Source organism: Protopterus annectens, chromosome 4.part1 (genome assembly GCF_019279795.1).
Source record: "Protopterus annectens isolate FY-2018-M chromosome 4.part1, PAN1.0, whole genome shotgun sequence".
Lineage (NCBI taxonomy): Eukaryota > Metazoa > Chordata > Ceratodontiformes > Protopteridae > Protopterus > Protopterus annectens.
In genome coordinates, this window is record NC_056734.1 from 560268709 (window position 1) to 560282205 (window position 13497).

The following is a 13497-nucleotide window of genomic DNA, read 5'->3' on the forward strand; positions in this document are numbered from 1 at the left end:
ACAAGTCCCAACCAGTTTAAACTATTATAAAACCGAGCACTTCGTGATGGCACACTGTCACTAATGCCAGTGCCAGCTCTTATTGCCAAGCATTTTAGAAATCGAAAGTCAAGCAGAGAAACGCAGGGCAAAGCAACAATTATCACCCCCTGCACGTGCATTCATCTTGGTCCCTTTCAAACTTTGTGAAGAACGGTGGGGGGGAGGGACAGTTAAGGCAGGGAGTAGCTGTAAACAGAGACTTTGCAACTTGCTGAGAAGACAAGAGTTAGTTGCACTAGCCAATCAAGTCTTAACTTCTGCAGCCGGGACAGTAACCTGTTGTCCAATCACAGCGCAGGCTGTCTTCTAGAAGTCTGAAGGGAAAAAGAACCAAATAAATCCTCCGGGCAGAACAGCACTCCATTTACGGCAACAGGGAGAAAATTGGGAATTTGAAAATGACTTGGGATTTTCATATCACACCAGAACAAAACTAGCTGAAATTAATATAGACGGCGCAGCAAAGTCAACTTTACAGTTTGTATAAAACTTAATTTTTGTGTCGTTGTCTGGGATTTCATTTAGCGCTTTGTTGCATTGAAGGGCTTCTCTAACTCATTCAGCTGACATTTGTCATCTCTGAAAGTGGCACATAAGCTTGGATCTCTACAGCAGTTCTTTATCTTGTTTACATATTTCTGGATCTTTAGAGGGAAATATAAACTGCATAAGTGAAGTGATCTCCAGCAATGGCTACTTTGGCTGGTGCCATACCTAGGATGATGCGCCCAGCACCAGGGCAAAACTATCCCCGTAGCGGTTTTCCGTTGGAAGGTAGGGATGCTGCATTTTCCAAACAGAAAATGTGTGAATGTCAGATGCGGTGTGAATGATTATTTATAACTGTGTTGCGTGTTTTACTGAGTTATTTATTACTGGAACTATTTTGTTAATGGCAGTTTCGCTGGTGCAAACAAGTATACTGAAACAACAGCATATTGTATCCTGCTGACCGTACTTGAAGTACATTTAATGCGCATTGGTCCTCAAGTTTCACCTAATCATGCATTTACATGCATTTATGCTATGGATCTCTTATTAATTTTGTAAGCATCAACACTTTTTAATGCTCAGCAAAACTGATAAATTGACACCTGTGTAGAATAATACCATATGTAACGGTGCAGTAGTATGCTTTGCACAACTTTTTAAGTATTTTACTGAACTGCACTAAATTTCCTGTTTGAATTTATTCAGCTACAACCATTTTTTTTCTTCATTGCAAGATCTTGTGTATTTTTGTTTTGATACTATCTGTACTTCCGGGCTTGGACTGAAACTTGTCATTGCGATTTCTTCCTTTAAACATAAGCTAGATTGAATTTGGAGCTCTACCCCGGTAAACAAACTCAACTAACCGAACATTAAATAAACAACATTAAGTAAACAAAAGAAATACAAATTATAGGTAATGTTAGGTGGACCCTAAGGGGAAAATTACCTGACAGGAGTAAGACTACTTATTGTTGGAAAATGTCGGTGATTGTATTATTGCTGACTAATATGTGTGTGTGTGTGTGTGTTTTTTTTACTTGAAACTTCACTGATGCAGAATGGGCCAAAGAATTAATATCTCAGACAGTAAAAAAGTAATGTGTAGAATTTTTGGAAGTATTGATTTGAAAGACCCAAAAGAACTACTGGAGCATTTTCTTATTTAATGAGAATGGGATGCTGCAATGTTCTTATTGATTTTTTTAAGGCTTGTTGACCGGGTAGAGCACTGATCCAGTAGGACTATTTCCAGGGGGGGGGGGCTGGGGGGCCTACACCCCAGAAAAAACTCAGTATATCAATGAGATACAGTCTAACAGCGGTATTGTGAAAGCGATTAAGCACATAAGTATTGTAAGTCAGGTGTACAAAGACAGACATTATAAACTGTAATGAGACAAAGTACAGCGATCTGTAAAGGGCGGTTGCTTAACATATTAGAATACTTACAAAAACTAGTGTTTAATGAGTGTAGTGTTTACAATGTCCACAAATAAAACAAGCGATAGAGAAAGAAGAAAAGGGGGGGTATATGGGGAAGGAATGGTGTTGGTGGGATAAAAATCCAATGAGCTATATTTACCTGGAGTTTACTTTCGGGCATCTGGAATTCAAAGGAAGACTGGTTCCAATCATTGCTGTGCTTTGTTTAGAAAATATATATGGCACTTAATTAAATACAACTTCAAGTTTAAGGTTAATTAAAATACAACAAAATATCGTATGCTGTGCATGAGAAAAAGTGGTAACGCGAAGTGGTGTGCGTTATAAGCGTGCTTAACTAACCAACACCTGTTTTCTTTCCTTTCCTTAATTTGTTTTCTTTTCTTCATACAGTAATAAAGGGGGTCGTAATTCCCATTAGCTAAGTTTGAGGATATTAAGTAGCGACATCTAATGCCTGAATATACATTGAAGTATCTAATGAATTTAATACCGTATTCAACAAGTTATATCACTCACCCTCTGTACTTTTAGTTTAGCTGTTCTTTGCAGTAGGAACACAGTTTCTTTAATTAATTCTGGAGAATAGCGGATCCTATCAATATAATTAATGTTAAATGTCGACTCATTGCTTTATTTATTAACGTTATATTTTATTGAGTGGCATGAACTGTTAAAAATCGATGAGTACAATGTATGTTCAATTGTCTTCCATTCTATATGCGAAATTATTTCAGGTGGTCAGCTATTGTTCTCTTAATACTGGAGTAATGAAAAGCAAAATGAATTAACAGACCAACCTAGGAATGTAACTATATATATATATATATATATATATATATATATATATATATATATATATATATATACACGCACACATTAAGGGAGATAAACCAAGCACATATAAGAAAACACCTTTTTAAAACAGGGGAACCATAATTTCTTCTGAAACAACTAACTGTACCTTATTTATAGGGTTGTGAAACATACTAACCAAATCATCTGCTTTTGGAAATTCTTCTGCATGTACAATATTATTTAAACTTGTTTACAAAATACTGTGATGTCTGCAATTGTTTGATCAGTGGTCCAGAGAACCATCAGGATCAGTTAGTTGTTTAAATAACAGGCTATTAAACAGAAGTGTGCAGGCCACAAAATGAAAAGTAGCACTAATAATATATGTTTTTCTCTTGAAAAGTTTCCACTCCTTTAGGGCAAGGGCGAGTAAATCAACTTGGTGGAGTGTTTATTAATGGTAGACCCCTACCGAACCACATTCGACATAAAATCGTGGAAATGGCTCATCATGGGATTAGACCTTGTGTTATCTCACGCCAGCTAAGAGTGTCACACGGGTGCGTCTCCAAAATTCTATGTCGGTACCAGGAAACTGGATCCATACGACCAGGGGCTATCGGAGGAAGTAAGCCCAAGGTGAGAAGGACCTCTTTATGGATTACTGGGAAATCATACATGTAGACTGTGTAAACAATAGCAACATCAATCAAATACTATGCCAGATGTTGTAAAGCTAGAAAACTTGCAAACGCTTATGTCCTCATGGTCATTTGGCTAGTTGCTGAGTATGTCAGTCCTACTGAGCAAACAACATGACTTCTACCACAAATATGTAGCCAGTTTAAATCGTTCTACTGTAACTAACATTTCAGAGCTTTCACTACAAAATGTTATGTCATATGGCCATCAACCTGGAGGTGGGACGACTGTGCACTTCATTGATGAAGCCATTAAAAGAAGCTACTAAACTATGCTTTTAACCAGCACTCATTATTTTGAAGCTTGGTTTAGAATGATGCAAAATTCAGGTTGCTCTGAGTTAAGGTGCTTTCTTGAAACTTTTATTGCACTGTGCTGTAGGGTGAATATTTTATCTTAAATTCAATCAGTTTGAGTGGTTATTTGCATGTTGTGCCGAGTAAAACAACTGGGTAGTCATGATAGTAATTAACTGTAATGCATTTATAGATGCTTCACAAGTATTGTGATAGTGAAGCAAACTGACTATGCCATATTTGATAAACATCGCCTGCTTGACTTGTGTGTGAGCACCTGTGTATATGTCTGTCTGAAGAAGAAGACACAGGCATGCTCCTGTCTATGCTGCATACAAGAATTATATTTGTCTTAATTGCAGACAAGAAATCTATTTGTCTTGTCAACAAAGGTGACCACTAGGAACTTGGTATTTGTATCAAAGCTGGTGTTTTGCAAGTCTAAATGTGTCTTCTAATATTTTATGGAAGCTACTGTATAGGCTGGTGCTGACATGATATGGAGCGATGACTAGAATTTTCCGTTTAATAGTACAACCTGGGACTATACAATACTTTGTGTAAATCAACAGTAAGTCATCAATCAGCTCATTATTTCTTTTGATCTGGAACGTTTTTCCGATAAAAAGCGTAACATACTTTAAACTACATGCTTAACTTTCGAGTTTGACTTATAGCTAGCTAGCTAGCTAGATAGATATATAGATAGATAGATTGATAGATAGATAGGTGGCTTACTTTTTGTCAGAGCTAGCAGCATTCGTCTTACGTCAGTAAAGTGTGGAAACTTGGACTTTTTTCATTGTGTGATGCGAGTATAACCAATTAATTTTGCAACTTGCCCATTAAAGCAGGTAACGACACCAGATGTGGAAAAGAAAATAGAAGAATACAAGAGAGAGAATCCGGGGATGTTTAGCTGGGAAATCCGGGACAAGTTACTTAAAGACGGAGTCTGTGATCGTAATTCTGTTCCCTCAGGTATGTCATACTTCGTTGCTATCTCATAAATTTGACATTTTATATTTATGTAAATTACTAATAGTCATTTTTGCATGCCAGCATGACTTGGAGAAGGGCACACATCCCTGTTGTCAGTTCCTTAAGTCACCCTTGTATGAGTGAACCGGTATGATATGTGGCTATCGAGTTGTGTTAGTTAACAACCCCAAGCGCTCCAAAATACTGGAAACATTGAGTAACCTGCAGCATTTAGGTTCAGATCCCGAGAAGTGCTGTGTATTTACAGTTGTCAGTCGACAAACTTTGTTATCATATTTGCTTATTTATTTATTTATTTGATACCAGGGTTTGCGGACGGACCCGGTCACAACGCACCTTCAAAGCAGATACACAAGTGAGGCAGCACAACAGTAGAAACGAAGTGGTCAGGCCTAGGAAGCCTACACGTTTATGTAGGTATTATTAGTTCTCACTGACCAGGTCCCACTAGGCCCAATGCATACTTTCAGGAGACCCGGGTAGTATTTGTATAGATTAGGCAGAAATTTGTCCGAATGGGGGGGTGATACTGGGACTATTCAGAGTATTAACTAGGATAAGTGCAGCATTTACAAATGATACAGAGGCGAAGTAGTGGTCCTAGAAGTCCAGAACTTAGTCCATTATATTATATGTACTGTGATAATTAGAATTCAACACAAATCTTAAATGTTTATTTTTGTCATGTATTGCAATAGAAAAATGAACTGTTAGTCCAGATGCAGTGGTTATAGGAATATACGCGTTAGTAGGGTTACTGCCTGTCCTACTTTACGAGGGACAGTCCCTCTTTGGGCAGTTGTGTCCTGGAAAAAAATCGAAAACATGGCAAATATCCTGGGATTTTAGGACAAAAATATTTCCTAAGTTTTTTTTAATAGTTGCATAGAACATGAAATCTGAAACACCTACAAATTATATGCAATAGCATACGCAACTCAAATGTTACAAGAATAAGCTTTTATTTTTGGCAAAAGTGAAGTTCTGCCCTTTGTACTGGCCATGGATATGTTTTGTCCTGCAAAATCTGACATTTCTACAAAAAATGTCCCACTTTGGGCATTTGAAAGGTGATAACCTTACGTTAGAAAATGTTAAACTGCTGTCTGAAAATTTCAAAAGAAGACGGCAGTAAGCAAAACTAAACCGTGTATAACTGGACTGGTAACACCTACGGTTAAGCAAAGAACAGTATGTTTTAGAGAATATTCTAGCTTGCTCTGTGCTATCTTAGTGTTGTCACCTAAAGGGTATTCCACCTGCTACAAAGCTGTAAAACTGGTGCTTACTTATGTGCCCAGTGACAGAGTATAGGAAGTTAAGATTAATGTTTGAAACGAGTAGTAAACAGAGGCTCGAGTTTGCAGCCACATATTACCACTTACCCAGAAACAGTTTTCTGGGTCATTCATAAAAAGAGATGCTCTCACATAATGAATCTCACTCAGAAAAAAAAAGAAAGTTTCGGCTTCTTATGTGATGACCGCTGTCCCGACGTTTAAAAAGCGTATTGCGTTTTGAGGGCAGTGAGGGTCACTAATACACGCAACCTGTACTCTAACTTTAATCTGTGCGTCTGTATAAAACCATATACAGTTCATTTGCTGCATTTACTCTAGCCACGCAGGAAAACACATTTTTTTTGTCTTGTACAGGATATGTAAAATCATCCATTCCAGGACCTGTAACACATTAGATTTGTGAAACAAGTATATTCTTTGCAGGTTATTTGTTCTTTAATTTACTAATTTATAAGGATTGTAACTGCTACTTTTGGTCTGCTTTTCAGAAAAGACCTCCCAAAAATCTATTGTCACACCACTCTTTCTGATTGCTTTTTTACGCACTCCCCCTGTTGCTGTCTTGTTGCAAAGTGCGTTATTAATTATTAGTGCAATGTAAAACGTCGCAACAATTTATGACTTTACTGGAACGATTATATTTGGTAGCTTACATCCAAAAATATGTTGGCAACTTCGTTAAACACACACACACACACACACACACACACACACACACACTACCCAGAATTTTGCATTGAAATGTTGGCAAGAATGAAAGGCATTAAAATCTCAATAAATTGAGCAGACGTAAAATTTACAGATATTGAAGGAATATATTATTTATTGTTGCATATTAAATGCTACACAAATACCCACTGTGCAGTCTTAACACTTGGAGTTACTGCTGGGCCAACTGTAGTAACGCGCTGCGCATTTTTTAACCCGACAGTGAGTTCCATTAGCCGCATCTTGAGAAGTAAATTTGGGAAAGGAGAAGACGATGATGAGGTGGACACAACAACAGTATCTGAGGCAGAGACCGAACGGAAAGAGTTAGAAGAAAACGAGAAAAGGGCAAAGCACAGTATTGATGGCATTTTGAAAGAAAGAGGTAAGGAAAGATAATTTGGATGACCCTGTTCTTGTTTAACTGGACAAGTGAAGCGAAATGAAGGAACTGTTACATTTTAATTGTAGCACCAGTTGTGTTTACTGCATTTTGAGTGAACAACCCCGTTGTTATTGAATCCGCTTGACTGGAAATGGAAACAGTATAATTTGGTTAACTAGGAATCTATGTCAACTGCGTAGTCAGAGGTGCTACCACTACGCACAGAGCCACTGTCAGACTATTTGGTTTATGCAATCCTGCAGATAGTTAATGACCGCAACACAATATCTTGTTTACCGACTGGGTTAGTTATCTGAAATCCTTTTGAGTGTCTAAAGGACAGCTGAAGGTAATGCCTACATTTATTAAAAGTGTAGCGAGCAACATTCTGAGATGTTTTTAATGTTAGTGTGGAGCTATAAGAAGGTTTGTGTAGGAAATTTTGACAACACCCTTGGTTTGCAATGCAGGTATAGGTGCCTGCAACGGCAACAAGCTAATAACTGATGCCCAAACTTACAAGTACTTTGAAAGTGCAGTGTTACCCAGACGTAGTGATTCGAGTGGTACCAACGTGTGTGTGTGTGTTTGGGGTGCCTTGCTTTGCTGCAGTTATGCCCAGCATTCTGCTCAGTTTCATCTGACAATGGCAGCTGCATATATAGGTGCAATAACGAGATGATGCCTACCGGTTTAGTTTCTCAAAGTCTTTTTATGGCTACTGTGTAGTTGTGACGATGGGAAATACTACACTGTATTCCTGTGGGTACATAAATATATTCTAAATCTTATTTATGTATAGGTTAAGGGCAGCAGAAAAGTATAAGTCATCTTGGGGAAAACATATTCCTTACTGCAACCAAACTCTCTCCAAAAGCAAACAACTTGTTTTCATTTATACGAAATAAATTAGCAGAAGAAATCAAGACACAGAATATAATAATGGTACAAAGACGATATGCTTTAATCCTGCGAGGAAATCATGAATGCATAAACCAATAAATACTTAACGTCAAACAATGACTTGGGTTTGGATAGGTGACCTGGTTCATTCTTGAAAGTGAGATGGACTGCAGTTGTGCTTAGTGATTTTAACGAGTTTCCCAACTTTCTTCATAATCAATAATGGTGAAGTGGAGATGAACAGATTTTACTGGTTATTATTGTGTGCAGGGTAGGGCAGCTGTTAGAACCTAGGCTCAGCCAGATGTCATCTAATGGATTATCATTATCACTTAGCCTTCTTACTATAAGGAACCTGTTGAGATGAGTCGCTCTTGGTCTTCAGAGAAGGACAGCAAACATCATGATGTCATTTCCTCGTGTCGAACCTCTGGCTTCTCTCTAAATTGCAACTGGACATTTTTTTTTCTGCGCTGCATTATATTTACTTACTGTCTGTTTATCTTGGGGAATACCTAAAGCGCGGCATCCTATTGTCACCCTTTCAGCAATTTTTGAAATGACAGATTGGCAGCTGAGAGGTAAATCTCCGCAGCAATATTTACACTATTCCCATATTATAATAATCAACACAACTGTTACTTCGTGATTTACTGGCACATCGTTCATCGTTTTAAATATATAATACTTCTACACTTCAGTAGAAGCTACAGACAAGGTCTGCTCCTGTTTTATTTAATACTGATACCCAGCACTGCGTCTACTTTCAAGCCAGATAAACAGTGGTAAAAATAAATATTTTAATGTGAAACGAATCAGCGATGTGCTTTATTTTAGTAACTTACAAAAAATAGTTCATTGGTATGTCATTAAAACATAACACGGATGATCTTGTTAGTGATTTGCTCATAGCACGGACTTGTATGGCTATAGATTGTTGAGTCTGTTTAGAGTTAGATACAAATACAGAAGGCATTGTTTTCATGTGAGAGACGATGTCTAAAGGTATTTATACAGCAGTTGGGTGGTTGTTGTGGCAGGGCTTGTATTTATTTATTACATTAATCATTTGCAGCTGGAATAGTGTATTAAGAAGACTCTAGTAGTACATTCAAACGCAGCATCTACATGTGTGTAACAGCCACCTAGTTTAGGTAAAACGGGGAATAAATGTGCTACTTCTCCTTTAGGGAAACACCAGAAAACCAACTGCAGTACAATTAAGGATGTGGGAAATGCAAATAAAGAATAGCAGAAAGATGGATGTTTTGAAATGGACATACATGTAAGGTATGATTAAAAAAAAGAAAAAAAGGGGAAAATGACTTAAGCACTTGTTATATGATCACAAAGCAGATATAATTTGTCTGCATATAGGTGCTAGAGTAAAACACATTTCCAAATGATCTGGTCAAACATTTGTACAACTTTTTTTCCAGCTTTTACAAAGAAGGCCTTCAAGACACAATCCACCCTTGGAGATGAACTTGGAGAACAAAGGGGAGAGAGTCCATTGAAACTCACACTTTAGCTTTGCTAGGACAAAGGGGAAGCTAGCAGCAGCTTGAAGTGAACAAAGGCAGGCAAACCTTTTCATAATTCAGGGAGAAAAGAAGAGAAAACAGCCCCGACAAAGGGCTGTGAAAAGACATTATGGGCTGGCAATGAGGGATGAATTATTCAGTGATCCCCAATAGTCACTGCTCTGAGCAGTTTTATGGACTCTTCACCATGAAGAAAGTGTCCATTTTCACCTACAAAATGTTTCTTTTGGAGTCTTTCTAGCCAGTCGAGGATACCAAATGCCATTCAAAGGGAGACAATTGAAAGCATTCTTTATTTGCAAATGCATCCTTCTTTCAAGATGTCCTTATTGTTGCCATTACATTAAATATAACTTCACAAACTCAGTCTGAGCAGTTTCACTTCAAATAACTGAATTAATAAAAACACAACTTCAAAGTAAACAATGTGAGTACAGTTCTAAGCTGTTTAGCAAGAAAATGTTGTATTTATGTGTTAGTAAGAATGGCATGCTGATTCACAGAGAGGAGTCTTGTGTGTGTGTGTGTGTGTGTGTGTGTGTGTGTGTGTGTGTGTGTGTGTGTGCGTGTGTGTGTGTGTGTGTCTATGTCTACATCTGTGTTTGTGTGGGAATATAACTATCATCTTCCAATGTAAAAATTTTATTTTCACTCAAACTCAGCTTTGCTTAAGTCAATATTCAAATAATTAAGATGCTGTGAACTGTGACATGATGAAATAATTGATTAGACAGTCTTGTAGCAAGCAGAGGCATTAAAACAATAAGTACATTAAATGGACAGGATTAGTGATTAGTACAGCTCCTGCATTGTCTGAGAATAGTGTCTATAACTAAAACAAATAGTTCTGTTCAAGGTTCACACATAAAGACACCTTGTGTCAGGCTTTTGGAATTTTACTGTTTCCACTGGAATCCAAGTTCATTTAGTGACTGTAAATGCTTCAAAAGATCTAAGGTGTTCCTCTCTTGTGTTGCACAGGTCACAAAAATGTTGAACTGAGTAATGTCTTTCGGCTTTTCCTGGTTAGGGGTCACCACAGTGAAACTCTGGTCCGCTAATGATTGGCAGTGGATTTTTACAGTGCCGAGTTGCCAGCTCAATGACCAACCTTCAAGGAAGGCACGCCCATTCACGCATGCACCTACCTGCATGTCTTTTATGTCACTCAACCACGTGGAGGACATGCAGACTCCACACAGAAGGTGCTCCAGCCGAGATTCGAATGGGAGAACCTCTTGCTGTGAGGTGACAGTGCTAACCGCTGCACCACCGCGACCCACAAAAATGATGAACTGAAAAAAATGAAAATAAATGTTTACCAGTTTGTACCAGTCATATGTTGTTAATGTCCCCAATGTGTTTGTTAAGTACTGTAGCCAACCCATTTGCTCCCTTTTAAAGACTCTAATAGGGTATTTCTTTTTTCTATATTTTTACCCTGCTGACTGCTAACTATCAGCACATCTGTAATATAGCGGGCCCCCTTCTTCCCTATCAGCTAACAGACAGCCATCAAAAAACATTTTTTATTTTGTATTTGTTTACTGGGGTAGAGCACTGGTCTCTATGGAACTTTTTCAGACTCAGCTTGGGGGTGCTATCTGGTTAAGTCACTTCCTTAGAGTCACACAGTTAGACAATGAAGTCTGAGAGAATCAAACCCTGGACCACAGGAAACAGCTCATTAACAGCTCCTTAACCCTCTATACTCACTGATTGACAGAATCATAAAATTAATTCACCAGGGTTTTTTAACTGAGCCATGCCTCCAGTAGCCTGTTGCAGCTGATGGGCTTGATCTGAAGTGCCAGTGTACCATACATGCATACTACCAAGCATGCCCAACTCCAGCTACAGCAAACTCTGCTTGATATGCATGTCCACATCATGGTTCTTCTGATAGTGAAACTCATGCTTTTTTGTGATACCCAGCCACTGCTGTACTGACTCCCAGAAGATGATGGGTATCATCATTGTTGGGATATATAGCATTTTTTGGGAGTCAGTACACTTCCCAGGATGGGTACATCAGCACCACTCACTCTGTAACCCCTGTCATATTCACCAGTATGTGGGTCACTCGAAGACTGCAGGCCGTCAAGGTTGCAGTTAAGGCTTCATGCTTCTGTGATTATAGGCCATCTATTTTCCTTACTTTTTAAGACAAAAGTAAAATAGGAGATAGAGGATAAATAAAAAATCACTTAAATGCATTTTGCTTCCTTCCTTCCTTTCATGTTGTATTCAGTTTTGTTAAAACAGTACTAAATGGGAATTGTTTTTGACAGATCCTCAAAATTTGTTAATATTTATCATCTGTATAGTCAAAATTATCATAATACAAAACCATAGTCCTCCACCCAGTAACCCAATCTATTAAAGTTCAATAGAAAAAGAAAAAAGCCTCAAAGATTGGTGCAACATCTTGTAACATATTTATAAAGTTCTTGAAATGTGACATTCTAAAATATACATACTGTCCAGTGGTGTACAGTTTAATCTATAAAGCCTTTACACCAATAAAAACAATCATTTCAGCAATACAGCATTTATTTCAATTTACATGTAAAATTTATTTTTTAAAGAACGTTATTCATCAATGTAAGTCTTCACATTGAGTTTTTAACTCTTATCTACTGTATGAGAGTTTACAGGCAGTCCAGCACTTCACCTATTGTTCACAGACAGATACTTTCATCTCCATTCATCCACCCAATCATTCCTAATCATGTGAAAAATTTCTTAAGTCCTGTAAGTTTGCATAATTTAATGCCTTTGTCGCTCTGCTGAAACAATATCCAGATTTGAAATCTATTCTGACCTCCATGAACTTTTCTACTTGTTAAGATCAACATCAGTAGTCTCCAATCATCCTGTCCCTATAATTATGTTATACTTTTAGTAACACTTTAAAAAAAATTCACAAATTTTAGAAGAAACATGTGACCTACTGTACATAAATTGCTTGATATCAATCTAGTTTATAACTATATATTCAATAAAAAATAATCCTGTCTGTCTAGAAAACATCTCACAATGACACATTTTTAAATCTCTATAACAGTCAAACTCTTCTAATGTTATCACCTTTTAAATTATTCTTAATCAGCATATTATATAGCCTCTCAGAATTTTTAACAGCAATTAAATTCCAGTCCTTCACGTACAAGCTAATGAAATGCTTTTTAATGTTTTGAAAAGTTTATAGAATGACCCATATTAATGTTCCATACCAATCAAATGGGAATAAGTACAAACCCAAGTAGTCAAACGCTATGGGTTCATGATTTCTGCAGCCTGTATTTAATATCCCTACCTTTTTGTGACAACCATTGTGTTATCCATGCCCCTAACCCATCCCTAATTTTGCAGAATGCCTCTGATTTTGCCTGATAGCTTTGCCTTATCTCACACAGAAGTTTTGATTTTCTGGCAAACACCAAGAATTACTGTCAGTCAGTAATGCCATACATTAGAATTTCATACTTCTTATTGTTCTGAAAATCCATGTTAATATATAAAACCTGTTGTTCTATTATAATTGCTAAGTTAGAGTAATATTGAAAAAATTATTTTACGCCTTCTCACAATATTCTTGACTTTGTCCTGAATTCCTCAGCAAATAAGTTGAAAGCAGTTTGATATATTAAAATATATTTATCATTCCAGTTATTGACATTTGTCTACAATAACATCAAATGTCAAGTATGGAGCAATGTTGTTGTTGTTGTTTGACTTTCGGCTTTTTCCCGGTAAGGGGTTGCCACAGCTAATGACTGGCAGTAGATTTTTACAAAATGCTGAGGTGCCAGCTCGACTCCCAACCTTCAACGAAGGCACGCCCATTTACGCACGCATGTCTTTCGAATGCTACC

General features: G+C 37.5%; 1 protein-coding gene across 2 annotated transcripts in view; it reads left to right on the forward strand.

Moving 5' to 3' along the window:
* The first annotated feature begins 401 nt into the window (after positions 1 to 401).
* PAX3 (paired box 3) overlaps positions 402 to 13497 on the forward strand; it is a 362599-nt gene continuing 349503 nt past the window's right edge. The window contains exons 1-4 of one of the 2 annotated variants that reach the window (XM_044070370.1): positions 402 to 816; positions 3182 to 3417; positions 4628 to 4757; positions 7011 to 7172. In XM_044070370.1, coding sequence (XP_043926305.1) covers positions 732 to 816; positions 3182 to 3417; positions 4628 to 4757; positions 7011 to 7172 — 613 coding nt within the window. In that variant the 5' untranslated portion in view covers positions 402 to 731. The remainder of the gene's footprint in view (positions 817 to 3181; positions 3418 to 4627; positions 4758 to 7010; positions 7173 to 13497) is intronic. The other variant, XM_044070371.1, reaches the window with a different exon arrangement.